General features: G+C 39.8%; 1 protein-coding gene across 1 annotated transcript; it reads left to right on the top strand.

Annotated features, from left to right (window-relative positions):
• The first annotated feature begins 264 nt into the window (after nucleotides 1–264).
• On the top strand, nucleotides 265–23,364 carry zbtb20 (zinc finger and BTB domain containing 20). The gene is made up of 4 exons (XM_071461615.1): nucleotides 265–461; nucleotides 16,336–16,480; nucleotides 17,832–19,367; nucleotides 22,342–23,364. Exons 3-4 carry the CDS (start codon nucleotides 17,852–17,854, stop codon nucleotides 22,875–22,877), a joined length of 2,052 nt encoding a protein of 683 aa, XP_071317716.1. The 5' UTR covers nucleotides 265–461; nucleotides 16,336–16,480; nucleotides 17,832–17,851; the 3' UTR covers nucleotides 22,878–23,364.
• Nucleotides 23,365–26,214: the final 2,850 nt, after the last annotated feature.

The following is a 26,214-nucleotide window of genomic DNA, read 5'->3' as shown; positions in this document are numbered from 1 at the left end:
CTTCCAGAGAGCCATAATGGAGCAGGTCTTTCCGTCCTTTTGTGCTCCCTGCGATTGGGGCACAGTAATGTTGACGGATTTCTGATCCAACCCAAGACAGCGCACTGTTCTTCCAATAGCAGCTTTAAGTGAAAAGGCGTGCCTGCCTGCCCCCCCCACCCCCCACCTCCCTCCCTTCCTCCCCCCCCCCCCCCCCATCCCTCCACCACCACCACCACCACCACCCCTCAAAGTACTCGATGTATAGTTAAAAAATGGGAGGGCACACTTGAACCGAGCTGCTCTATGAAGGTAGGCTGCAGCGTGTGTTTATTGATGAGATGAAAAGAAGATGGAAGTGAGAAATGAAACAAAGTAAAGGAACATATTAAAAAAAAAAAACTCAACGCGCTTCGTCGGGGGAAAGCGAGGGGAGCCGTGGAAACGCTGTCGCCACTTTTTGAATGTGCTTCGAAGTGCAGGTAAGAAATTGAGAAAAGTAGGAAAAGGGATGGGTCTCCACAATATCTATACTGCTGCTATTAAAGGGCCGAAATAAGACGGGTTTTCCTCTGTGGGAGATCAAAACGTGCTCGTTGACTTCGGGCTGAATTGCATGAAATGCCACTGACTTCTATGTAGTTGTGGCTGGCTTTACCAGCCAAATACGAAGCTCTATATAATCGGAAACTTTATTCTTTGGAGGACCTCACGATATTCAGTAAATGTTGACGCCGGTGTAGGAAACGAAATGAAACGCTCATGTTAGAGGGGCTCACTTTTGGCTGCCAGGGGGTTTTGTTGTCCATTTATATTCGACTACAAAAACGCGCTGCCCTGGCATGACGCAAGTTTCCCATCTGCCATTATTCTCAACATGCCCCTTTACCTTTAGCCCTTTACTTTCGGATTTGCCCGTGAGCCGGGGGCAGGAGACACACTTGAGAACAATACTCTGGTCCAACTGCGTCCACGGCTGTGTTTCTCTGAATCGGTGAGAGCCTCAGCGATGCTCGCAGGCTGCTTGCTCACATTTTACACACTGTGAGCCCGGAACAACTGTGGCAGCCGCGACGTGCGCATTTGGCTTTTAGGTCAGTTATTTGAATCCGAGGAAACGCGTTTCCTTATAGCAATTAACCACCATAACCCGCTCTCTCTAGCTATTTCAGTACATTTCGGGTTTGTTGAACTTGCCAAAAAGATGGTCCCGATGTCTGAAATATCACGATAGCAGCGGCTCATACAGCCGCTTATACTCAGACAGATGTCTAGCCTACATTTTTTTTTTTTTTTTTTTTTTTTTTTTTTTTTTTTAATGAATTAATATCAATACGGCATGGCCTTTATGAGACGGGGCCACATTAAAACATGTTCGGCAGGCAGAGGGAGGCTGGCTAATATTGTGTCTGAAGGTAAAACAATACTGCAGGTTCAGTTTCTGAGATAAATCACAACTAGATCCAGTGGGACTCTGGTCTGGATTTTGGTGCCATGTCCCCCCCCCCCCCCTCCAAACGAAAATGAAGGATCACTTTAACTGTCGCAAATCCGCTTTTTTTTTTTTTTTAAAAATCATAGCCTACGGTATGTGGAAATGTTTACGACGTGAGGATGTTTTGGCAAAGGGTGGCCTAGATATGGGGCCATGTTCTGGTGTAATTAAAGTTGCATTAGACGCTTCCTGCGTGCCTTTTGAGGCGTTTTGTTGCAAAATATTCGTGGGCAACTCGTGATTCCTTTGCTGTCGCTTGTTAGATCGCATTATAGAGGTTCTCCACTTACTGGATAAAGTTCAGATGTGAGTGGATGTCCATTGTTGGCGCAGTAAAAAATAAAAATAAATAGAGCAATGACTCCCAAAAATGTAGCCCTACTGAAAGGGCCGTGGGGGAGTTGAGCCGGAGCAACATGTCAGTCTTATTCTTTAGGGCCCTATCTATCCGTGCGCGTATGTGTGCGTGTGTGTGTGTGAGAGAGAGAGAGACTGAGACAGAGACAGAGACAGAGCGTGCATGTGTGTGTGTGTGTGTGTGTGGGGCAAACAGATGTCCCAAAGCGCTTGGCTTTGTCAGATGAAGAGAGTAATGCAGCATGTTCTTGTGTCTATTATAAGCGCCGCTGATAGTTTCTACAATGGCCACAACGCGTTCTGTGTCTGATAAATAGGCACAGGCTCGCCTGTAACCCAGAAGTTGTGCGCAGGTATAAAGCTGTGCGTCAACACGTTAGTCATGCCAGAGGTTTGGTCCCGGTGTGGTGTGTGTGAAGCTGTTTCCGTGAGAGGACGCAAGTAGCCACAACCAAGAGAGCCGGTCCCGGGTTTGACACAGGGGGGAAGCTGCGTGAGAGCGCAGCGCAGCGTCCAGCTCCTTCCAGCGCAGACACGGTCTGTGGATATGCACCTGTGTGTGTGTGTGTGTGTGTGTGTGTGTGCGCGCGCTGGTTTTTACCACATAATTGTGCGTTCATCCCTTTTCACTTTTGTTGCGATCACTTCCTCTCTCCCCGCTTTCATTCAGAATGTGTTTCCACAACGTAAATGGGCTGCAGTGCTATAGGCTCGGTTATGTAATTGATGGCTGCACTGGATCATTTGTTTTCTGAATGGACATACTTGGAGAACACAGAGCTGAGCGTACAGCCCGGTGTAGCAGAAATGCAACATTTCACTTTGATGTAAGATTTCAAGCAGGACATAATTATAAAGCTGTCCTGTGAATTTCAGCATGTTGATTGACAGGCTGCATGTGGGTGAGTAAAGTAAAAATTATATTGTCACCGAGTGTGAACTGGATTGAATCCCCTTCCTCGGAAAAGGAACTCCACACTAACTTAACACCTGTATTTTTGGGCGTTTGTATTGTTTGATGAATTGGAGGGTACTTGTCTTGTGAGTAAGTGAGCTCTCACCACGGCTTGATGTCAAAATCTCTCTCGTTTTTTTTCAGCACAGTGGTGTACAGTAGCTGCTGAAAGAGCAACAGCCATTATGTGCCTTGGGAGTGTTTGTAGTCCAGAGTATCAGGTGCCCAGTTTCATCTCAGTTAAGTCACTAATAAGTATTTATATGTATATATTCCACATGTACATTAATATTCACAGTGTTTGAACCATCGCCATTTGCCCGCTTTCTGTGTCACGGCTAAAACCCACCCATGACTAATGAATATTTAAGAGCATGTCTGCAGACCAAGGAAACTCATTATTATATGAAGGAGACTCAGCAGATAAAGTGTAGACCCACTCAGATGAAGGCAAGGGGAGAGAGGTGTTTAGTTAATCCACACCCAACAATCAATCCCAATTTTCTTTTGGCTTCACCATCCTCTACTCGTCCTCTGCAGCTTGTCACACTCTCTTCTCATTCGGCAATTAGTCTTTGACCAACAAACTGACATAATGTGTCCACAGTGTTCGGTTCTGAAATGTTTTTGAGCTGATCTAGTGACACTTTCATACGTCCTCCACCTGATCCTTTCACTTTACTTTGGTAAAAAATGTGTAAGGATACCATGCTGAACTAATGCAATGATTGCTTCTTTGGAAGAGACGTACAACCCAAAAAAAAAAACAAAAAAAACCCCCAAAAAAACAACAACAACAAAAAAAACAATCGTCTTGTACACTACATGCACACAGATGGCAGGTCAGTATTCCAAATAATTTCTAAGCGCAGTAAAAGCACTGCTGCCCAAATACACAAGATAGAGACCTCTCTCTGAAGCCTCCGCAATGCCACATTTCTGGTTGTTGTTATTCCCACACCATACAGCCATCTCCACCAGGCTGTTACTGGTAACAGCCTGGTTGTAAATGCATGTGCACGTTGTTGTTGTTGCAATATAACTCTCTTGAAGAGATTTTAAGGCTTAATGGTTTATTGGACAGTGTAGTAAAAAGGACGGGAGAGAACATGTAATAATGATGTGAGTAGAATTCACCTCGGTCAACTGAATCATGCGGTGCAGTTTATTTTTTCCACGTATGTTGTAAAATAAAATTCAGTTTTATTGTCACATACAATTTAAAGTTAGAAAGTCTAAATTTGGTGGCAAATGTGAGCACGCCCTGGCAATATAATAATAAAATAATATAAATTCATGCTTGCAGCACCAGTGAACCTTTGCAGATTAAGTAGAATTAATGTCGTTCTTTATAATTCCAAGTAGGATATTTGACCATTGTAGGACAAAGGACTTTTATTAATGTGCATTTGAGTCCATCCTGGCACTTTGTCTTCCACAGTTGAACATATTTGGCAGCCATTTTGGGAATGCAGTAGAGATCCATCGATATAACGAGCCACTTTGTGGATTGCATCCAGAATGTCACAGTGCTTGTTAACTGCTTGGCCTTTTTGTCACAGACAGTGTTTATGCTTTCTGCCTTTTTTGTTGCTGTATAATACTCATTAGAACAATATTCCTTCGTAGAGCAAAACTAATCTTTGATGTGATTACCAACTGAGACTGCTTTCAGGTGCACATCTTAAAGTTAATGTCAAGACTCATATTTAGGTACAGAATAGCCTTTAAACCTTTAACAGACTTTGATCTTAAAGGTTTGGTTTTGTTTAAGAAGAACACATAAAGTTTCTCACCTGGTGTCTATTGCAGAGACTGCTGTTTTATAGCAATTGCAGTTTTAAAACTGCATTTGAGTCCCCAGTTACCATGGCAACCTTAAAAAAAGACCATGATACCTCTGGATCTTCAGAGAGGTCTCAAATAATTTTGTATTAAACATGTATTACTTTTTTATTTCCTTAATATATCTTGATCTTAGTAAAATATCATGCAATTAGTGACTGCTAGCTAACTCTGACTGGTGGGTTGCAGATTTTTTTCAAAACTAGAAACTGTTGGCAGGCTAGCTGCCTCCTGGCTAACTGGCTTGGATCCTTCTACCCACAAAGCACCTTTTTCACACATAACATGCTTCTCTTCACATTATATTATTATTTTTTTAATTCTTGAAAATACTAGAATCACAATTGTAAAACCTTTTGAGAATCTGCACAGAGTGTCTTTGTAATTAAGGAGAGAATTTCCCCCTTTAGCTGTATTATGCAACAGAAATGCTGTTACAATGAGTTATGGAGATTTCCTTCCAGCACAAAGGCAAGGATAGAAAATAATGTGCTTTGTTTAAAGGGAGAAAAAAAACATATCTTGTTTATTGATGAGGTAAATCTTTTGCTGGGATAAAAACATTTTGGAATAAAACTAAAGGTTTTTATTTTTGCAACAAGTCAGTGATATATTATGCTTTCATAATGCTTAAAGACGACTTTCATGACAGCTGGAGACTGTCTCAATTTGTCAATTCACAGAGTAGGATTTTTTAAAACGCTTCCCCTTTTAGTAAATTGGCAGTTAGAATCTAAAAGACTGGTCATGGAACTGACTTTCACTCAAACCCAGCAACTTTCAGAGCATACAGAATGTAGAAAACTCACAAACAAAAGACTTTAAGGCATGTTTTTCAGTTTTCAAAGCACTTTTGTTTTGGAATCTCCCCTCCCTGCAAGTATCGCAGGAATGCGTAATGAAAGTACACATTGAGACTGAATAAGTATTTGAGAATGTTCCATGCTGTTGTCAGGAAGCTTATGTTTGGTTATAAAACTTTATAAAGTCTATGGAGCACAGTTAGTTTCCGTATAGCTTGATGATAAATACAACAGTGTTTTAGGGTTGACCGATTAATATAAATGTATGCAAAACAATATATATAGAAGGAAAAAAACCCTTATCAAACAGTTCAACACACACTTGCCTCAGGATGAGCCTGTCGTGCCCTATTTCAATGTTTACACTTTGATTTGGCATCAAAATTAATTGACTCTTCTACAGTCGTTATTATAATTTTTCTTTTTTTTTTTTTTAATATTTGTATTATTCTCAAGATCGTTTTTTTTTTTCATCTAAAGTGAAATCCATTATTTTCAGTGGTCAGCTATTTTTTTTAAAGATCTTTTTAAATCTGTCATTGTTTGATGCATATACAGTACCTACAGTACAAACACAGTCCAGTTGTGGGTGTGACCATGTGTTTCCATTAGCTTTGCTAAAATTGCTAACAGACTCTTGATTCATGCTCCTTTATATGTGCAGGGCTGGTTTTAAAGCTTTTCATTCAAAGTCAGCTGTTTGTGCTGTAAGACCCAAATATCAGGTAACAACTTGACCAGAAGTTGTTTTGCATCAAGAGCAAACGTTGTTAAATGTTTGCCACTAATTAAAACTACAGCTAATTACAATAACGTAAGTTTGAACCTTAGGTGAACTTTCTCTTTTTGCATGACAGAAACAAGCATTTCAACCTAATTTGTATTCTCTGTCTTCGAGCACACACACAGGCCCAGGCATTCAACTGATGTGAAAAATGTATCCTGGATTCTAATAGCGAAGTTGTATGTTTGCCAAGGTGCATGTGTGTCCTCAGTTCACCCTGCTACCCATATGGTTTTCTACAAGTCATGGTGAGCTCACTGCCTAGTTGAAAGGGGTAAAGTATCTAAAGAGAGTTTAAGAAAATAAAACAGTTATATAAATAACACAGGAAAAGAGTAACTTTTAAAACGATTTTTACACAGAATAAGTGTTGTGAACTCCCTGCTTTCATCTTGGCTTCAGGAAGACTTTTTCAGCCTCATGCCAGTAAACAGCACTCACAGCAACCAAAATGTTAAGACCATGCACAGGCTTACTCAAGGTACATCGGTATGCTCTGTGAAATGGGTGCACAATAGTGTTTGTGTTGCACTTTTATCACAAAATGAAGATTTAAGTAAACTTAAAGTATATTTGTGTATTTTTTTTCTTTTCTTAAGTCATTCGTTTTTGAAATACAACAGCAGGAATTTAAAAAAAAACAAAACATTTTGTCTCTTGAAAAAAATTTGTTTATAAAGAATTTTGTTGACAATTGAAAAAATATCTGCTGTAATAGTCTGTACGTTGTTATTTGCCCAGAAACTGACCTTGGTAGAGACCGATTTCAGAATAGATTTCTCTGAGAAGCTGGAAAACAATTATTAATTATAAGAGCTTCTTGCTTTAAAAAGTAAGAAACTAAGGTTTTATCCAACTGTTACGGTTGGTGTTCGACTGTTGGGTCACGTGACAACTGGCAACTTTCTGTAACCAGTTCAACAACAAAGAAAGGGCAAAACATTTGCAGTTTTATCAAAGTTGCTGAGCTTGTTTCACAATAGGTTTGACATTTATAAGTGATAAGAAAATAAAACAGTGTGATCATTCTGTTAGCACTAGTTAAGATGCCTGCATTACATTTTAAACACATGCTGCACATGTGTCAGGCTCCGTGAGATGTTTTGGTGGTTAGTACACCAATGTAATAGCTGTCAGTTGTGGCAACGGTGGCTCAGTATTTTTCCCTTTATTGAGAATTTAGAGTGAAAGACCTTGTGACAGCTGCTATGTAAACTAACAACAAGCTTCTTTTTCTTTTATAACTTCTGTGAATAAGTGAACTGATATGAAACCAAATGTCTTCCTTGGCCTTTGACTGCAGTAGGCTTTGCTGCTGCCTAGTGTCTCTGCATTCAGTCATTCATTAATGTTTTCATACTTACTCCTCTTCAGGGTCAGTCCAGCATATCCCAACATGCATTTATAGGAACGCAGGGCAACACCCTGGGCAGGTCACTGGGCTAACACACACACACACACACACACACACACACACACACACACAAACAGAGAAAGACACTTACAGGAGCTAAAAATGAAAGACATACTGTTACATTTCCTTAACATAAAACCTTTTGTTGCACAAAGATGAGTGAAAAATCTAGATCAAAATCAAGTGTTAACCCTCCTGCACCCCTTGGTCTAACCATGACAGCACAAACGACTTAGAAGTAACACATTTATGATAGGACCTGCCGAAAATACTCACGGCCATGTGGCATGATTTTTATAGTAATGTTACCAGAAACAGCTGATGAGCTTAGGTTACACTCGAGGGCTTATGAGCTATAGATTGTTACCATCAGAGATAATAATTCTGCTACATTCAAACAGACCACACTGACCAACAATTCGTGTGCATTAGCAAGGCCAAGAGGCCACATGATTATCATAAACGGAGTGGATTGGTGGTTGTGCTATCTCTCTGCTTTGTGCCATGAGGTGACTCTGCTTTTTGTACTGGAAACAGAAAAGAGAGCCTAAACTACACCAACATTTACCAATCATAAAAACAAGTGTAGTGACAGTGAAAAGTCAAATAGCATGTATTGCTGGTATTGACGCATTGCATAGCAACAAACATTAGCCAGGCAAGGTGATGGAAACACATTACAAACCAACTGAGCTTTGCTTTTATGACACACAGCTTTGTCTTTTTGTACAGCGAGACTAACTTTTCTCAGCAGAAACAATAAAATATGTATTTCATAATAACACAAATTGTACTGATTGTCCAGTTGAAAAACACCCATCACACCGTCACATAAATGAGTTTTTATCAATTTTTTATAGCTTAAAAGATCATTGACCTTGTACGGGAGATACCAATGATTTTTGGGTGACAGTGGGAAACAATAATGAAAAGACCAGACATGAATACTTCCCTTCTTATAAGTAGGTTAACTGCTAATCAACAAATAAGTAAAAAAAAAAATTGCTACAAAAGAGCTAGCAGTATCTTTAATGACAAATACACAGCTCAAGAGGCATCCATTCAAAAAGCACAATATGTCTTTGCAACAGATAAAGTTATGATATGTGGTCAGTGATAATTCATGGTTATGTTTACTGAACTTATAATAAGCTATACAACTACCAACTCACAAACTCAACATAGTTTTTTCCTGCAGGCATTCCAGAGCTTGGTGGGTAATAAAACGAGGTCGCGCATATGAGGAAACCAGCCTGCAAAACTAATTTACAACAGAACTTTCACAACGACGCACAAGGCACAGCCTTACATTAAAAAAAAAATAAAAAGAGGCATTTACAGAATGTCATTTTGAAAATATCGGTTAAAATTTTGACACACCATTTTACAGTTGCTGATGCAAGTATTACACATGTGCCTGATAAACACTCACTAATTCAGTATTGATTATTGCTGTGTGGCTCATATGAAGGTCATAAGCAGTGTTACATGTTATAATTTGAAGTGTGCATAAATTATTTTAAGTATCTGTGTTCACTTCTGTTCACTTCAGTTTTTAGGGCTGGAGTTGGGGAAGTAGGAAATGTGTATTTACTGAGCAACAGTGTGTGTGTTACAGTATTCTTTGGATATAGGTTATAGTTTTGCAAAATGCCTGTTATAAATGCCTTGTTAGCTGATACTTTCTATAAATTGCGGACCTTATTGTGCTTATTGAAACCATGTTTTCATTGGACTTATCTGCGCATTCATTGTGCAGCACTGTGTATTGGAAACATTTCTTTCAGCTCAAATTTCTCGATAATATTTCACCGTTGACACAATGCTAAACTGGGGGAAATCTTTCATTTCTTGTGAAATTCTGTAGCTGCCTTGCTTAACAGGTTCGTCTTGCAACACAGTATTGTATGGATAAGGTTTCCTACTGTGGTTAGATTGCACCCCTTCCCCAGTGAATGAACAGAAAACCTTACCTTTGTGCTAATTTCAGACTTTTTGACTATACTACTGTGGTATGTTTAAGTCATTATATCTATCTCATGTTGCTCAGCTCACATGCAGAGCTGCCAGCACTTGGTGAAAGTGTGTATAGGGCACTCGTGGTCGACTGTGTTTCAGCATGTCAGCATTACACTTTTAGATGGGTCATATGTCAAATGAGCTGATGAGACATATATAATCTGTATTTACTACACATCATCTTGCCCAACTATAAATACATTAAAGGTGCTTCCACCTATAAGGTTCAAAATAAGCACAGAATATTTAAATTAAATCATCTTGATTTAATATCTTGTTCACATAGTAGGCACAATCTGTGGCTGAAGACACACATTGTGTTGAAGATAACCCGATTAGTTTACCTGAATAACGACTCAGTTTTATCTCAGCCCGATGCGTACTGTGTACTGTCGTAGCCATAGCTACTGGCAGTAGAAATATGTTACATCATAAAACCTTTTTGCAAAGTCCATTTTCTCTATTACCTTCGCTTCTATATTGTTAATATGCAGTATGTTAACAATTTTGCAGCATGTCATTTTAGTAGACTGTCAAACCCTTTTAAAAGGCAAGTATTGAGCCTGCCAGGTTCTGGGAGAGGCTAGAGTGCTGAACCTTGAAGCACAGAGCAGCTAACAAAAAAGTGCAGAGTTGCGCTGAACTGCTTAAAGCGCCCTCGTGCATTTGTGAAAGTTCAGCTGTGTGCTGGACCACCTCGACACTGGCTCGTGCACCCTCATGCAGCTGCTGGTGAAACACACCGTGCAGAACTTCTGGGGCCGCGCGCAGTCGCATTCACAAATGCTGAGATGAAGTAAATGCATTGTTGGTAGTTGCATCAAGTTTTCCTTCACTGACATTCTTAGATAACGTGTTCACAAAGTCAGCTTTGATTAAGGCTTGTGTTTCCTGAACTCCCTCTAAATACTGCATGTGTGGCTTCATTTTGTCTGGTCTCTCTAGTAAACATTGTATACACTTAACATGTCTAGAGGCTTTGCTGTTCTCTTCAGTTAAGTACTGCATGTGCGTTCGTGGAGGTCCCACACTATCTTCTCATAATTCAGAACAAAGCATCTTTGTTCTGGTTTATCTCTCAAGAACAGAAAGTCAGGAGACACTTGGTTTCCTCTCAGAGATATGAAGGTGCTTCAGTCCCTCTATACTACACAGGCCACGTGTTGAGATCTTGTTTATTTATATACCATGCAGGCATAGAGACAAACAAACAGAGACACACGAGGTGTATGTTAGGCATTTCTTGCCAAATAGAATTCATTAAGCGCTCTTTATCATGATATACAAGTGATAGACAGCGAAGTCCTATATAAGCATCTGTGTAGGTTCATGAAGATCTCTTAATGGCCTCTGAGGTCCTTTTTTTGAGAGAGGCAAAATGTCCTCAACGTGTGTAGTAGCTGTAGAGAGCCAGTTGCTGTGGACACTTGTGCCTAAATGATAACTCTTGAATTTAGCATTATCTGCTTCGGAGGTTAGAGGTGTTTTGGAGACTATCATATGAGTAGTCAGATGGTTCTTTTTGGTCAAATGCTCATTAACAAAAGCACAGCTATTTACCAATTCTGAGATGTTCTTGAAAGCGTACTTACTGTCACCAAAATGAGATACTGTCTTTATAATTTTAATGGTCACGAGCCAACAGTGGCTGTCTGTTTTTTCCCTCTATGCTCTTTTAGAAAACTTGATAAAATACAGTATTCAGCATTTACTACAGAACTAATTCATGGATGTTTGTGTGGTATGTTTGAAAAAAAGACTATTAGACATAGATTATCCTTCCATCTGTAAATGGGCAGTGGCTCCTTTTGCACAATAGGTGGTGGATGTGTTTTTGACAGAAAAAAATGACAAAGTTGAGCAAGTTGCCCTGTCGAAAAATGCTTCAACTGCCGTGTACTTGTGTAATGGTATTGTAGTGTTTATTGTTATTTGTTTGTTTGAGGAATTTATTTGAAAGCTGCACATCCTGTCACACTGAAATGGCTCTCTGTGGAACTGAATGTCTCAACACATTAATCTGCTGTGTTATTTGAGAAATTTTAGTGGCAGTGGAGCTACGCTAAGCTAATGAACAATTAGCTTAAAATTAGAGGACGAAAGAGTTAACAGTTGCAGTTAGTGTATCACGCATAGAAATGCATGAACACAATACAGTTATTCAAGCAATCTCAGTTGAGCAGTGGTCATAACATTGCGCTGGTACTCTGTAATTACTTTGCAAAGCTCTGACCAAGTAAGAGAGCATTCGCAGCAGAAAAACAATAGAGTTGTTGTGAATTAATGAAATGCTATTTTATAGCGTTTGCATGTTTTTTTTAAACTGTCCCTGGTGTGAGCTTGAAATTGAAACCGTAGCTGCGAGGGAAGAATCACTGGTCCTGCGTCTGTGTTGTAGGTGAAGAGCCAGTTCAAAGTTCAGGACGACATTTCATGTGGTAATTGTTCGGATTGCGCATGTCACAGGTACCATCAGACATGTTAGACACATGTCAGAAATACTTCATGGGCGATGTGATGTTGCACCATACAATTTCAGTCAGGGGAGAAAATGAAGTCAAAGCAGGAAAAAAAAAAAAAAAAAGTGTGAAAATCTTGGCTCAACTTGTCATCAGCCTACGTGTGCTTGTTGACGATTTTCAGTGACTGCTATAAAGGCAAATCAATTAAATCTTGAGACTGTGAGGTGTTTAATGCCGCTTCTCCTGAAGTGTATTTGATTTAGGTACATTATTTACCTTACGGGTTAATTGCTTCACAACATTATAGATTAACACTTGAATCTTATAAGAGACACAGCACTCTAAATAACTCAGATTTAATCAGGCGACTCGACATTGTTGGCCGGAGATGAATATTCAGTTCCCCTAAAAGAATAATTTTTAATTGTGCAGATCAAAGGGAAGCAAGACACAACATCATTAGCTGAGGTTTAATTTATTTATGTATTTCAGAAAAAATTGATTGATTACAGTGAATTGTAGCTATATGTTGTTTTATCAGAGGAGCGAAGCGAACGCACTGAGTCTTTATCGAACACACCTTCAATTATCACTCGTCAGATCAACACTTCATCTTTTGATTAATGCTTAAAATTCCCCAGTGTGCTCGCTACACATTTACATTGTGTACTAAATTACATTACATTAGATCACGTAGCCAAACCATACTATTAAAGCATGATTTCTGGTAGTTTATATGCTAATGCACTTGGGCTAAATGGATGATTGAAATTAATAATTACAATGTTGGACAGTGATCGTTAAGCAGTAGAGGTTTCAAACAAACTCAAACACAAATTACTATTAATTAGATGTAACACAAAACACTCTTGATAAGCACAGATCTGCACCAGATTTATCAAGAAGCTGTATGCACATGCATGGACATGAGCTCTTCACAATGGCCCGTGGCCTTTTGTCTCCAGATTTAAATGTACCAAGGGCCTTGAATATATGCTTGTGGTGTGTGCTGTAAGCAGTATTTGCATATTCAAGATGTATATTATTCACATGGCTGATACTGCTCCTTTCATAAGCATGCCTCTTATGTCTTTTCTCAACCCCATCCCCCATCCTCACCATTTCCCCCACCCCCCCCCCCCACCCCCCTTTGATTAACTAATGTCCAATTCGATGCAGCGTATTTCATGAGCTCGTCACCTTATACAGGCAGCTGATTAACCTGGAGTCTGGCTGGTGAAGTTGCAACCCTCGTCTCTCTGTCTTAATTTTTTTTTTTTGGGCCCCCCTCCTCCTTCTCCACCCCCCCCCCCCCTCACACACCCTCCACCCCTCCTCAGTCTTTGTTGTGGCGGCAGCAGCAGAGCATGCATTGCATTGGCGGTCTGAAGCATTGTGTCTGATTTCCAGCAGACAAACTGACCTCTGGGGATTTATTGACAGCAAACTCCACAGAGGCAGACACAGAGCTGGGAGCATGGAGGCAGCCGGAGAGGGGCGGAGGGTGTTGGGGAAGGTTCATAGGGAGGGAGGCAGAGGAGGGGGCACAGACGGAGAGACAGACAGATGGAAGGAAAGACGGCGAGTGAGTTTCAACGTGATGAAACAGGAAACAGGTAGAGGCACACCGAGAAACAGATCAATGTGAGGGTGGGGAATACACGCCCCAAATTTAGTGTAATTCAAAAATTTGTTTTCTTCGTGGAACGTTAGGAAGTGAAAGAAAATGGCCGCCTCCTACAAGGATCTAATTAATTTTGAAGGATCATCAGCCCCTTTAGTCCAAGGCAGGGTACAGGAGGGAGGGAGGGAGGGAGGGAGGGAGGGAGACAGACCCCTGGGCTGATTAGAATTCACTGCAGGTAGGCGCTGGCTGCTGCTCACCCACTGTGTCACGGCTAAAATGGAATCACTGTTGTGAGTGGCAGTCTGGGCAACTGGAGCCTGCTTCCCTTGGCCTGCTCCTTTGTTGCTAGCATTCACCTCACTTTACCCCTTAGGCAGGTGGATTTACATGTCTGGATGGGCAAGGGAAGCCAGAGAGGAAACATATATGTTTACATTGTCAAAAAGTAGCCACGAAAAGTAGCATCAGCATACAGTTACCTCTCAAACTAACCACTGCCAGCAAAGAAAAAGGGTCAAATATTTGTCATTGTAATGTACTCGGGCACGTGTGTGTGTGTGTGTGTGTGTGTGAGTGAGTGAGTGTGTGTGTGGTACAGTGAAGGCTTTAAAATGATTATATACTTTAGTGGTTTTCACTTTGACTAAGTCAATTCTGAAATATTGCAGCAACAGAGGCGAGGTTTACACCTACAGTAGGTTTATGGTTTGGGTTATATCTAGTTTTTAAGTGACGTATTAGAACAAGACTCATTTTTAGGTTTCAGGCTTTTATTTGAGGTCTTTAATAAAAGTGTGAAGGGTTTATTTTGGGCGATTGTAGATTAGTGTTGGAGTTAAGTTTTAGATAAAATGGTTTAAGTTTAATGTTAGATTTAATGGTTCAGGATTTCAATGTAGAATACATCATCTGTCCTAAACAAGATGGAAGAACAAACCTGTGTGTGTGTGTGTGTGTGTGTGTGTGTGTGTGTGTGTGTTTGTGCATGCATGTGTGTGTGTGTGTGTGTGTGTTTTAGTGCCAAAGAATGATCCATCTCTGTATCGAGTGATCACCCTCTGCTGCTAAACATTGCTTGTCTATATCTAATATTTAAATTTGTTAGTTAAAGCCCATTTCAAGAACACAAGCACATGTCTGACTGTCCACAGTACTTCCAAAAAATGAGGCCTTCAGACACAATGCAGTCTGTGGTCATACCTATCTCAGTTTATTACTTAAACCCCTCAACTCTGGCTTTCTCTATTGTTATTCTGATTTTCTGTACTCAACTATAAATAAAGTCGTAATCTTATCTGACCATTTTCTAGGCTCATTCATGGCCTAATTTTGTATCTGTTACCTTGGCACAGCAGATTTCTTGATCCTGTGTGGAAAAAAAAAGGTTTGCTTGCTTAAAATCAAATAATTTTCATCTGTAAATTTTGCCTCAGTTTTTTCAAAGCGAGAGGCGTGTTCCATGAAAGTATTTGAGATTTGTGAAAGAATACTATGTGTCAACAATAACGTGCAGGTCTGGTCAAATCCTCCCCTCGTTCTGTTCATTCAGACACTGTAGTTACTGGCATTTCACAGAGCACTTGATGTCCGTGTTGTAGCCAGCGTGACAAGCTACAAAACGTTTTTACACCCCGTTTACAAAAAAATATTTAAGAGTCACATTTGATCCAAAGTCCTGTTAACGATAAATATTCACACCCGGACATTCAGAGCTTTTTCTTTATAGTTTTAAAGCTTTATTGGTTGAAATATTTGAGGGCACCATGACCAGTGTGGGACTAATATGTGAGAAATTCATTAAAAAGGGCATTTTGCATTGGATCAGTTCAATTTTTTCAGTCTCCCTGACCTTAAATGCTCCCATGAGTATCTGACTTTAATATGGTCACTTTTACATAATTGTGTTCCCAGTTTTGAGGTCAGACTTTTGCATTCTAATGTGTGTGTACAGTATAAGAGCAATTGTGAGAGGCTTTTTTTTTTTTATCATCAGCTTATCACATGCTTAATGTCGTTGAATGCCTTTCTTGTGTTTTTAAATGAATGCCTTGTGTGTTTAATATTTCTTTTTCTATTTTTGCAACTACTCATGTCCGCTCTGTGTCTGTATTGGACATTGTCTTGTGTCATTTGTGGATTTTAAAATAAAGACAAACACACATGCATCCACATACACACGTACACACACAGACACACACACACACACACACACACACACACACACACTTTGTGGTGAGTGTGCGTGACACCTTTTCCAAAATATTTAATCTGTGTAAATTTATGAGGACTCGAGTTCGTTTTTCTTTGGAAGGGTGTGGTTTTGTTGCCCAGCAGCTCAGATAACTGCTGAGAGAAAAAGTGGCTCCAACACCAATGTTATTTTCAACCTTGATTTGTAATTGGTGGCCATGTGCGCACAGGAACGTCCATTCGTCTCGCTTTGGAAACTCTTCACACATCTGTTGCAGTGCGCCGGTGGCAGATATTCATGTTACTGTGGCTCCTGGTTCATTAAGGGAGTGGCAGTATCGACGAGGCAGTATGTGGCATTAAGATTTGTCTTTGTCTTTTTTCTCCCCCTCCAAACACTGGCAGAGCAACACATGATTTGGACAGAGAGGACTGACAGCCTTGCCTAGCACCCGGCCTCTGATCAGCCATCTCCACCAGCAAACTGAAGCTTGACCCGCACTTCATCACCAGCCACACAAGCATCTTCGTAACAAAACGTCATCTGACTGTGAGTACTGGACCGTTTCAGGGTTTTTTTTTTCCCCTCTATGTTTCAGTTAGAAATAACTTAGCTTGAAATGAGCATTAATACTTTGTTTTAACACTGTCACCGTCTTCTGTGGGAAATTTTAACTAATTTCTTCTTCATTTGGTTAAACAAATCTGTTACTGTCAAATGTGGTCTATTATTAGTACCACTGTTAAATTTATTTTTATTCAGTGTATAACTACAGTACAAATTATAAAACATTTTTCCATCTGCTTACCTGTTTTTCTATATATGCAGTAGTTGAGTCTGGCATTTCATGACATAGTGTAAAAAAATAAAATAAATAAATAAATGTATATATATATATATATATATATATATATATATATATATATATATATATATATATGTGTGTGTGTATAGAGAGATAGAGAGAGAGAGAGAGAGAGAGAGAGAGAGTATAGTTTTCCAAGATAAAAATGAGGACAGTTTTCTTGGTTTAAAGAAAGTGCTGTGTTCAGTAATCACTCATATAAGGTTGAATGCTTTACCTAAATTATTCTCAAGCATGTTTATATGCAAAAGAATTCAATTTTGCAGCAATTATGAAAACCCACAATTTGTATAATTCCTACGTTAACTACCTATCTAATTTAGATTAAGATTCTCATTTCTTTTGACATCTAACTGGGAAGAAAAGCATCTTAAGTAATCTTGCTCACTGATCAGCCGGGTCACATCTAGTGTATTCCTAGGATAGTTAGGAAGCGCCATCACAGGGAACACATGGCTAACAAAAGAGGCCTGTTGTCCTCTGAGCCCAGTGCACCACCTAATGGTGGTTGGAGGAATTTCAGAAATTCACACTAGGAGAGTAACTTGTAATAATTAAATGGGAACCATCTTAATTGTCTTTCACCATGGCAATGATGATGTTTTAAAACTATGAATGAAGAGTCAAATTTAGCTTACACGTTGACATTATTTGATTCTTATCTTAGAATTATGAGACCATATCGGTATCGTCATTTCAGGAATCCCCCAGTGAACAATCTTGCGTCTTGTTCATAATAAGAACCAATATCATTTATCATGTCTTTGAATTAACAGTAGTAATTGTGATTGAGTTTTCTGGCATATAGCCTGTAAAAATGTTTTTTCCTTGCATGAAACAGAGCTTCTCTTTTGTGATTCATTTCCTGATAACTGTTCTATTACATGGTATATATTTAATTATTTCATTATAATACTGTAATCTACTAAAGGAAATATGTTATTGTTGTGTGTGAAAAAATACTGGTGTGTTTCAGCCAGTTGAATAATGTAGTGTCAGAGTTTTTAAGTTAGGCGTGTTGCTCCCTGCTTGCAGGTGACATCAGTTGCAAGGGGATGACCGAGCGCATTCATAACATCAATCTTCACAACTTCAGCAATTCTGTACTCGAGACCCTCAATGAGCAGCGCAACCGTGGGCACTTCTGTGACGTGACTGTTCGGATCCATGGAAGTATGCTGCGAGCTCACCGGTGCGTGCTGGCTGCTGGAAGCCCCTTCTTTCAGGACAAGCTGCTCTTGGGCTACAGCGACATTGAGATCCCTTCTGTGGTCTCAGTGCAATCCATCCAAAAGCTGATTGACTTTATGTACAGTGGGATTCTGCGGGTTTCTCAATCAGAGGCCCTGCAGATCCTTACTGCTGCCAGCATCCTACAGATCAAGACCGTCATTGATGAGTGTACTCGCATCGTGTCCCAGAATGTCGGCCTGGCTGGGCCAGGGGGATTCCCTGTTATACCAGGAGACTCTGGTCAGGAAACACCCCGTGGCACGCCTGAGTCTGGCACCTCTGGGCCCAGCAGTGACGCAGAGTCAGGTTATATGCAAGCAACATCACAGCAAAGCATGGATCGTGCATACACATCACTGTACACCTACCCTGGCCTCACTCTGACGAACGGCACCCGCGATCGCCCCCTTTACATTAACCCTCTGTCGGCAAATTACGATTCAACTCTCAGCACTCAGAAGGACCAGCAATCTCAAGATCCGCCCTGGATGAACCGCATCCAGGAGAGATCTCAGCAGGTCGATCGCTTCATCTCCACAGCAGAGTCCACTCACTGCCGCAAGCAACCCCGACCGGTACGCATACAAACAGGAGGGATGCACATAAAGCAGGAGGCTGAAGATGAGTACAGCTGCTACCATAATTTGGTGGAGTGCCAAGATGACACTGACCATACAGAGGGTGTAGAGAGTGAATCCAAGGTTGAAAGTTTTGACTCAGGGGTGAGCTCCTCCATCAGTACTGAGCCAGATGCTATGGAGCAGCAGCCGTACCTGATAGGCTGCGGCCGAGAGGGGAGCGGGGACGGGCAGCAAGGTGAAGGAGCTCCAGTGCAGATAGAGGTCAATGACTCGTCCCCAGAGCAAGTGCAAGAGACAGAGGACGGGGACACATCCCACAGCACTAGTGACAGTAGCATGATGCAGCCCCTGCCAAACTCAGTCATGTCCCAGTCCCTGCCAAGTGCCCCGCACTACATGCGCCAGGCAGAATCACACACCAGCAATCTGAGGATGCCGCTCACCGTGACCAGCAATTCCCAAGTGATGGGCACTGCTGGAAACACCTTCCTGCCCACACTCTTTCCTACACAGCCGGCTAGAGACAACAAGCCTTTCCTTTACCTTCCTGGCCAGCAGCAACCACAGTTTGTGGCAGTGCCGCCCCCTGCAATGCCATCATTCCCGAACCCCATGTCGGTACCACAAGCGCCAGCTCAGCAGCAACAGGCTGCAGGAGGAATTGGTCAGGGGGAAAAGAAGCCCTATGAATGCACTCTCTGCAGTAAAACCTTTACTGCAAAACAGAACTACGTCAAACACATGTTTGTCCATACTGGTAAGTCACAATGTCTTATATGTAGTAGTTAGCAAGCAAAGTGAAATGATTGTATTATCCACTGTTGATGTAGGTAGTAGTAGGCTCTGATATCAAATTTTAATGATGTTATGAAAAATGTAAAAAGGTGTGAGATGAATACTCATAACATGTTAAAGACTTAATACAAAACCAATGTTAGAAGAAAGTGGTATTTATTTTCATTAATGGTATAATTGCAGTGACAACATACTACATACTATAAATACCCAAGGTTTGAGGTTGTAGTTTGCTCACACTGACAAAGTGACAAAATGAAGTATACACATTAATTTCCTTTTTCCAGTCTTATGTCAATGCCTGCTTCCCTTTGAATCGTGTTTTCCTCAGCTGTGTATCCCTCTGTGGTTAATAGAGTCAAAACACCAAGAACAACTCAGAAAACAAAGAGTTTAGGTTTAGATATTTTGAAACTAATTTTGCTATTTCTTTTATTGGCAGTAGATTTCTAAAGTTATAGGTAATTTTGATTGATGCCCATTTTTATCCTTTCCCTCTAGTGTTAATTAATAGAACACATGGTGTATAGTATAGTATTGTATTATATGTTAGCTATGATTTTGTACTGGAAAAGTACAAAAAGACTCAAAATCTACATTCTTCAGGTCACAGCTGACTATTATCTTTATCATTTGACTTGTCAGGAGATTGCTCGTGCAGCACATCATTAAACTGTGCACTGCTTTCATCCGGCACTGACAGCCTTATCAATCATAAACTGAAGAAATTATCATCACAGAAAGAATTAGATATCATATAATTAGATGATCTCATAAAAATTGTCTACTCAAATAGCCATTATTATTCATTAGAAACCATTGCTTGGCCAGAACCACCTCATATATGAAGGCTATTTAAAACCAAATTTCAAATTTTATTCACAGAATTGTGTGGAGCAGTGTCATGACATATTGGGAAGGAAAGTCACTGACTGATCAATCCCGTGGACTTGATCTGAATGGATCACCTTTACTGAATCCTCTGAAAAATGTTATTCAGAAATGACATTAGTGTGATTTAACATAATACTGTATTTCTGTCCCTATGAGATCACCCTACATCTAATACATCTGCAACATAAATTGTTTTATTTGAGCAAATTTAAGGTAATCAGGCAATTTGGCAAATGTAATAGTCCCACTGCACCTCAGTGTAATGAAGGTGAAAAAAACTCAACTCAAAACACTCAACAGTGTAAATGAATTGAAATTCCTAAAAATATGGATGCGTGCATTGTAGTTGTAACAACCAATTAGTTGATTAGTCAGTCAACAGATAGATTAGATTAATGATGTCTTTGGGCTTTGGACTTTGGACTGTTTGCCCGACATTCTCCACTATTTTCTGATGTTGTATATACAAAGGAATAACTGGTTCATTGAGAAAAGAATCAGCAACAATAATGAAAATAATCATTAGTTGCAGTCCTATTTATGACAATCCACACCTAAAGAAGCTAAAAGACACAGCACCCGCTGGTACCATCGCACGATACACATGTGCAGCAGAGCCGACGTCATTGGCTGTAATCAGACATCGGAGACAGCTTTATACTGTGTGAGTCACTGCCCTGAAAAAGAGTAGGACAAAAAATATACCTGTTATATATATATGCTATTCCCATGCTGCTGATCTGTACTGACCCTGACCTCTGACCTTCCTGTAGAGCAGGTCAAGCAAAAAAAAAAAAAATAGCTGAAGTGAGAGAGTATGCATTATTGGCTGCATTAAATCAAAGCAGGTAGCTACACATTAATTCACTCAGCCGCAAACAGCAGAAACACTGAACTTCATTAACTTGCAAGATACAACTTGCTCATTTTGCGGTGTTATCAGTCTCTTCCTCTATTTGTTAGTTTTACATAATTATTAGTATGTTCATATTTTACTGCCCATAATGTCAGTAGAGACAATTATGTAAAATGAACTTACATCTTAACAATACCAAATAGAAGCAGAAATTATTTGGTTCCTGATTATATGGGAATTCATATTCACTTCAGATTTTCCCTCTTAGCTCCACCTCTCTGTGAAAAGTCATTACAGTAATTTTCATAAAATATTACTGTGATACAGTTTTGTAATGTGTACATGTTTCTTTAACTATATCAGATAAGAAAGCCTTTCCCGCAATGCTGTAGCATACAACACCTAGTGGAATCAGCATAACGAAGATAATATAGGTTTAAATAATTATACCCTGAGGTATGTTCCTGTCCTGAAAATGTAACACTGCTGGCTTCAGGCGTCCAATGTTGCTGCACAAGTACCCGTCACATTATTTCTGTAGTGCTAAAAGTCCAGTGGTTGTTCCAGGAGCATTTAGCATCAAAATTCGGCTTGATTCGATTCTTAACCGCTGATGTGCACATATCTTTTGTCATTAATAATAACTGAGACACATGCCTTTGTCAAGGTTGATTTACACACAGCAGCATGCTGACACTTAAGCCTTCTCATGTTGTTTCAGCTGCATTCGCAGTGGTGCAGTTTCTCATATCAAAAATGACCGCACCACACAGATTTAAATATTTCAGTGAAAGCCCTCATCAAGGTGGCTGTTTACATGATAAACAGATGGAGCGAAATTAGCCTTAGAAGAAGAAATGGAAATAGAGTGGGAAGGTTTGGATTCATCAACAATGATTTTTGTTTTCCCATGAATGATGCAAATATGACACATTACTTGACCGTCCAGTAATAGTGCTTGAAGAAGCCCATTGAGTTTTCATGTGCAACATGTGCACATGTGGCAACAGAATCACACAAGGTTTCTATAATTTAGATGTTCTAAAAGATTTTCTAAAAATAGCAAATCAATGTTGAGAGCTTGTGTGGGCCACGGAGAGGTTTTTTCTTCTATTTTATAAAACTAATCCTCAACATTTGTCTCTTCTTTTTCCCCTTGATGCTTTTGTTTTGTACGTATATCCAGGTGAGAAGCCTCATCAGTGCAGCATCTGCTGGCGCTCGTTCTCCCTGAAGGATTACTTAATCAAACACATGGTGACACACACAGGGGTGCGGGCCTACCAGTGCAGCATCTGCAACAAGCGTTTCACCCAGAAGAGCTCTCTCAATGTCCACATGCGGCTGCACCGTGGAGAGAAGTCCTATGAGTGCTACATCTGCAAGAAGAAGTTCTCACACAAGACCCTGCTGGAGAGGCATATGGCCCTGCACAGCACAGGCAGCGCCATCACAGGGCTGTCGGGGAGCGCAGGTACCCCGGGCCCCGTCTCCATTCCCATGCCTATGGCTGTCCCTGAGCCTGGAGCTGGAGTGGTGGCCCTCGCCATGCCAGTGAGTGGAGGTGCTGGAGTAGGGGCTGGGGTTGGAACAGGAGTGGGTGTAGCTGCAGAAGCGAGCTGCCAAGAAGGGACCACCTACGTGTGCTCCGTCTGCCCTGCCAAGTTCGACCAAATGGAGCACTTCAATGACCACATGCGAATGCATGTCTCCGATGGATAAGTACAAATAGATAAACTTCTTTCAAAAAGAATGACAAATAAAATGGCACTAGATTTTCCTTTTCTTATTTTGAGGTATGAAGAGTAATGAGTATAGACACTGGCACATTAAGTTTCCCAAAAAAAAAAAAAGATTTTTTTTCTGTTATTCTAAAAGAAAAAAAAGATGGTGGCCTTAAGGCTTAGTAGTTTGATATTGATCTACTGGATGGATCCTAACTACAGGCCTCTAAATGTATGCTTTCCTAAAATACTGATTTATGTGTTGAACACTACCGAAAGGCCTACGAAAGAAACACATACACACAAACACACCTTTAGTGTAGATATGTCTGAATGAATATACATGTGCATTTATGTTTGGGCGTTTGTGTATTTGCATGTGTCTGTATGTGTGTGTGTGTGTGTGTGTGTGTGTGTGTCTGTGTGTGTCTGTGTGTGTGTGTGTGTGTGTGTGTGTGTGTGTGTGTGTGTGTGTGTGTGTGTGTGTGTGTACATTGCCATGAAACATAGATCATGGCAGTTGTGAACCCATACTGACCAGTTTGGAAACTATAGATGTCCAAGCTTACTGTGGTATAATTTACAACAACAATAACAAAAGAATCATCTGGGGTTGGGCTACATATTCCCTCTAAGAATACTGATGGTCACAAGATTGCCTTCTTATGTAAAAATAAAAAAGGAGAGTAGTTAATTTGACACTGGGTTTTATTTATTCCTATGGTATTAAGGGATTATAATGCAGCTGTTGTCAAGGTACCAATTTCAATCATTTTACTGAAATGTAATTTGCTGTCGATGGTGACAGGGACAAATATTTCTCATATGTTTTGTAATTGTTGTCCATGCATTTTGATGGTTTACTAAATTAAGGTGTGTTGATGAGACAGTATTTGAGCAAAAATATGTTTCTTTTTTTCTGAAGTTTGGAGTTTAACTCATTTGCATACACTGCCACTAATATCTTAAAAAGACTGTTAAGGCTAGTAGACCTCTTCCATTTCAAAACATAAGAAAAAAAGAAAGATTATTTTGCTGAGGGTTTTTTTTAGCCTTTTACATCCACAGTTATGGCAGGCTGGAATATGCGACTAAACTCTCTCCTTCGTAACTGCTGCTCCTCAACTTGCACCTGACTGTTATGGGATGTAGATTAAAAAAAGGATTTGTCACTTAAACTACTGTTATTATTGAGTAGCCTACATGGTTTTAATTTGATAATTGAATTATAATACTGGGGGGTTTAGGCAAGTTGTTGATTGGAAAAGTGTTAAAGAGGGGGAATTCAATTTGAATCAAATCTGAATTGGAAATAAATGCCTAGAACCCCTGTATAACCTGTTCATTTCTATTGCAAAGCTATTTCAGCAGGTGGAAGCTAAATGCATCACTCGTTTGTGCCGTCTCTCCCTGAAGGCTCAAATGGCATTGCAATGGTTTGAAAGGAAATACAGTATCAAAGCAAAATGAGTAGCTCCATTGATTGATACAACACTGTCTCCTGATATACCACAAGTTGCAGATGGACTTTCTAGAAAATAGTATACATTCCTGATTTTTCTAAAAACCTAGACACAGCATGTACAGAATAGATTTGGAAGCTAGTGTGCACAAGTTGTCATCCATGCATCACATCACTTAAAGCTCATTTCTGATATTTGAATTGTTTTGTATTGCTTTTTATCCAAATTAGGACACACACACACACACACATGCAACTGCCTGCAACTGCAATCTGAAGGGTTTGTTCATTTATGTGAGCAAACACTTCCGTAGTTGTATTGTTAAAAGAATAACTAACTGCATACAGTGGTCCTAAAAAGACCTGCTGTAGATTTAAAAAAAAACAAAGTGCTACTTTGCACACTTTCTTAAAATGCCTGTGCTTAATATTTAATCATTTTCCTTAAATGAACTTCTATGATTTTCTTTTATTCAATTTCAAAGGAAAAAAACATTTTTTTAAATCTTGATAAGTGGACTGCATTATTTTCTTGCATATATGTTGCACTGCTTAAACCAATAAGTGCACTACTGTTAACAGAGATATTATAGTTTTAGAAAAGAGGATTTTTTTTAATCTAACATTTGGTTGTAGAGTTCACATGTAATAGAATAGCTTTGTTTCAATTTATTCATTAAGTAATTCAGCGGTTCTTGGCTTTTGTTATTGCTTGCAGTTACCTACAGTATATACCCGTGCCGTGTTAATGCAAGCATTTATTTTTATTTAAATCTGTACTATTATGTGTGCTCATCTATGTTTTAACCTTTGAATTCATTCTTTTATGGAGTCAGTTCCCTATAACATTTTATTCAGTTGCATTTCTTTAGACACAGAACAGAATTTTCCTATGAGAACATCCAAGCCAAACAACTTTAACAGTGAAACAACAGTAATAATAAACACAGCTCCCGTCCAACTCCGTTGGCGGAGGTAATAATAATAACTATTATTATATTATTAATGATAATACATTTATAATGTGTGTGTGTGTGTAACATAAATGATATGTGTGTCCTAGAACAACGTTCTGTGGGTTTAAAGGTGTGCAGAGGTGATGGAATGCAGCTTCTTTGATATCTGTCTGTCAGTTGTACACAGTTGTCTCTCTTCCTTAGTGTTTGTATGTCTGTGAGTGTCTGTGAGTGGTATATAGCCTAATCAAACTGTTGATAAGTGGAATATCTGAACTGTAGGGCTTCCTTTGCAATATGCAGCACAGGTACTATGAGAAGCAGCTCTCCAAACCTTTTGGGCTAATACGGCACCTGGAACATTTGTTGTGAGATTTGACGAAAGCCAAGGTCAAGTACTGTTGACTTTATTGTTTGGAGAAGTTATGTCAAGCATTTTGATGCAAAATTTCATATAATTGCTACTAGATTTCAGATCCCTGTGGAGTCAGTTTGAAGTGGAGTTGAGTGATGAACATGTGAGACCTGTATTCTGGTTTCTCCTCAGCTAAAAAAAAAAAAAAAAAATATATATATATATATATATATATATATATATATATATTGACCACGCATGAGAAAAATCACGAGGTTAGTCCTCAGTAAAAGTAGCACATTATTAAACATTTGATTGGGCCCGTCTCTTATGGTGTGCATATAAGCCTAAAGTGTATGGTTCCTGTTTGTAGCTGTTGTTGCCAGGATGGCAATATTGCTGCATGCTAGTGCTATATTTGTCTCTACACAGCACGTGGAGGGTAATCTCATGCCTTAACAGACAATGCACTAAATAGAATATGTAAGCAACTGCCGAGATCTCTTTCCAACAGTATTGCCACATGTATGGCACACAGCTCACGATGATGGTGTTTGCTGTC

This window comes from Trachinotus anak, unplaced genomic scaffold, assembly GCF_046630095.1.
Source record: "Trachinotus anak isolate AG129_WGS33_773 ecotype Australia unplaced genomic scaffold, CSIRO_AGI_Tana_v1 ptg000024l, whole genome shotgun sequence".
Taxonomy (NCBI): domain Eukaryota; kingdom Metazoa; phylum Chordata; class Actinopteri; order Carangiformes; family Carangidae; genus Trachinotus; species Trachinotus anak.
The sequence above is the reverse complement of the archived record's forward strand: the minus strand, read 5'-3'. Positions and strand labels throughout refer to the sequence as shown.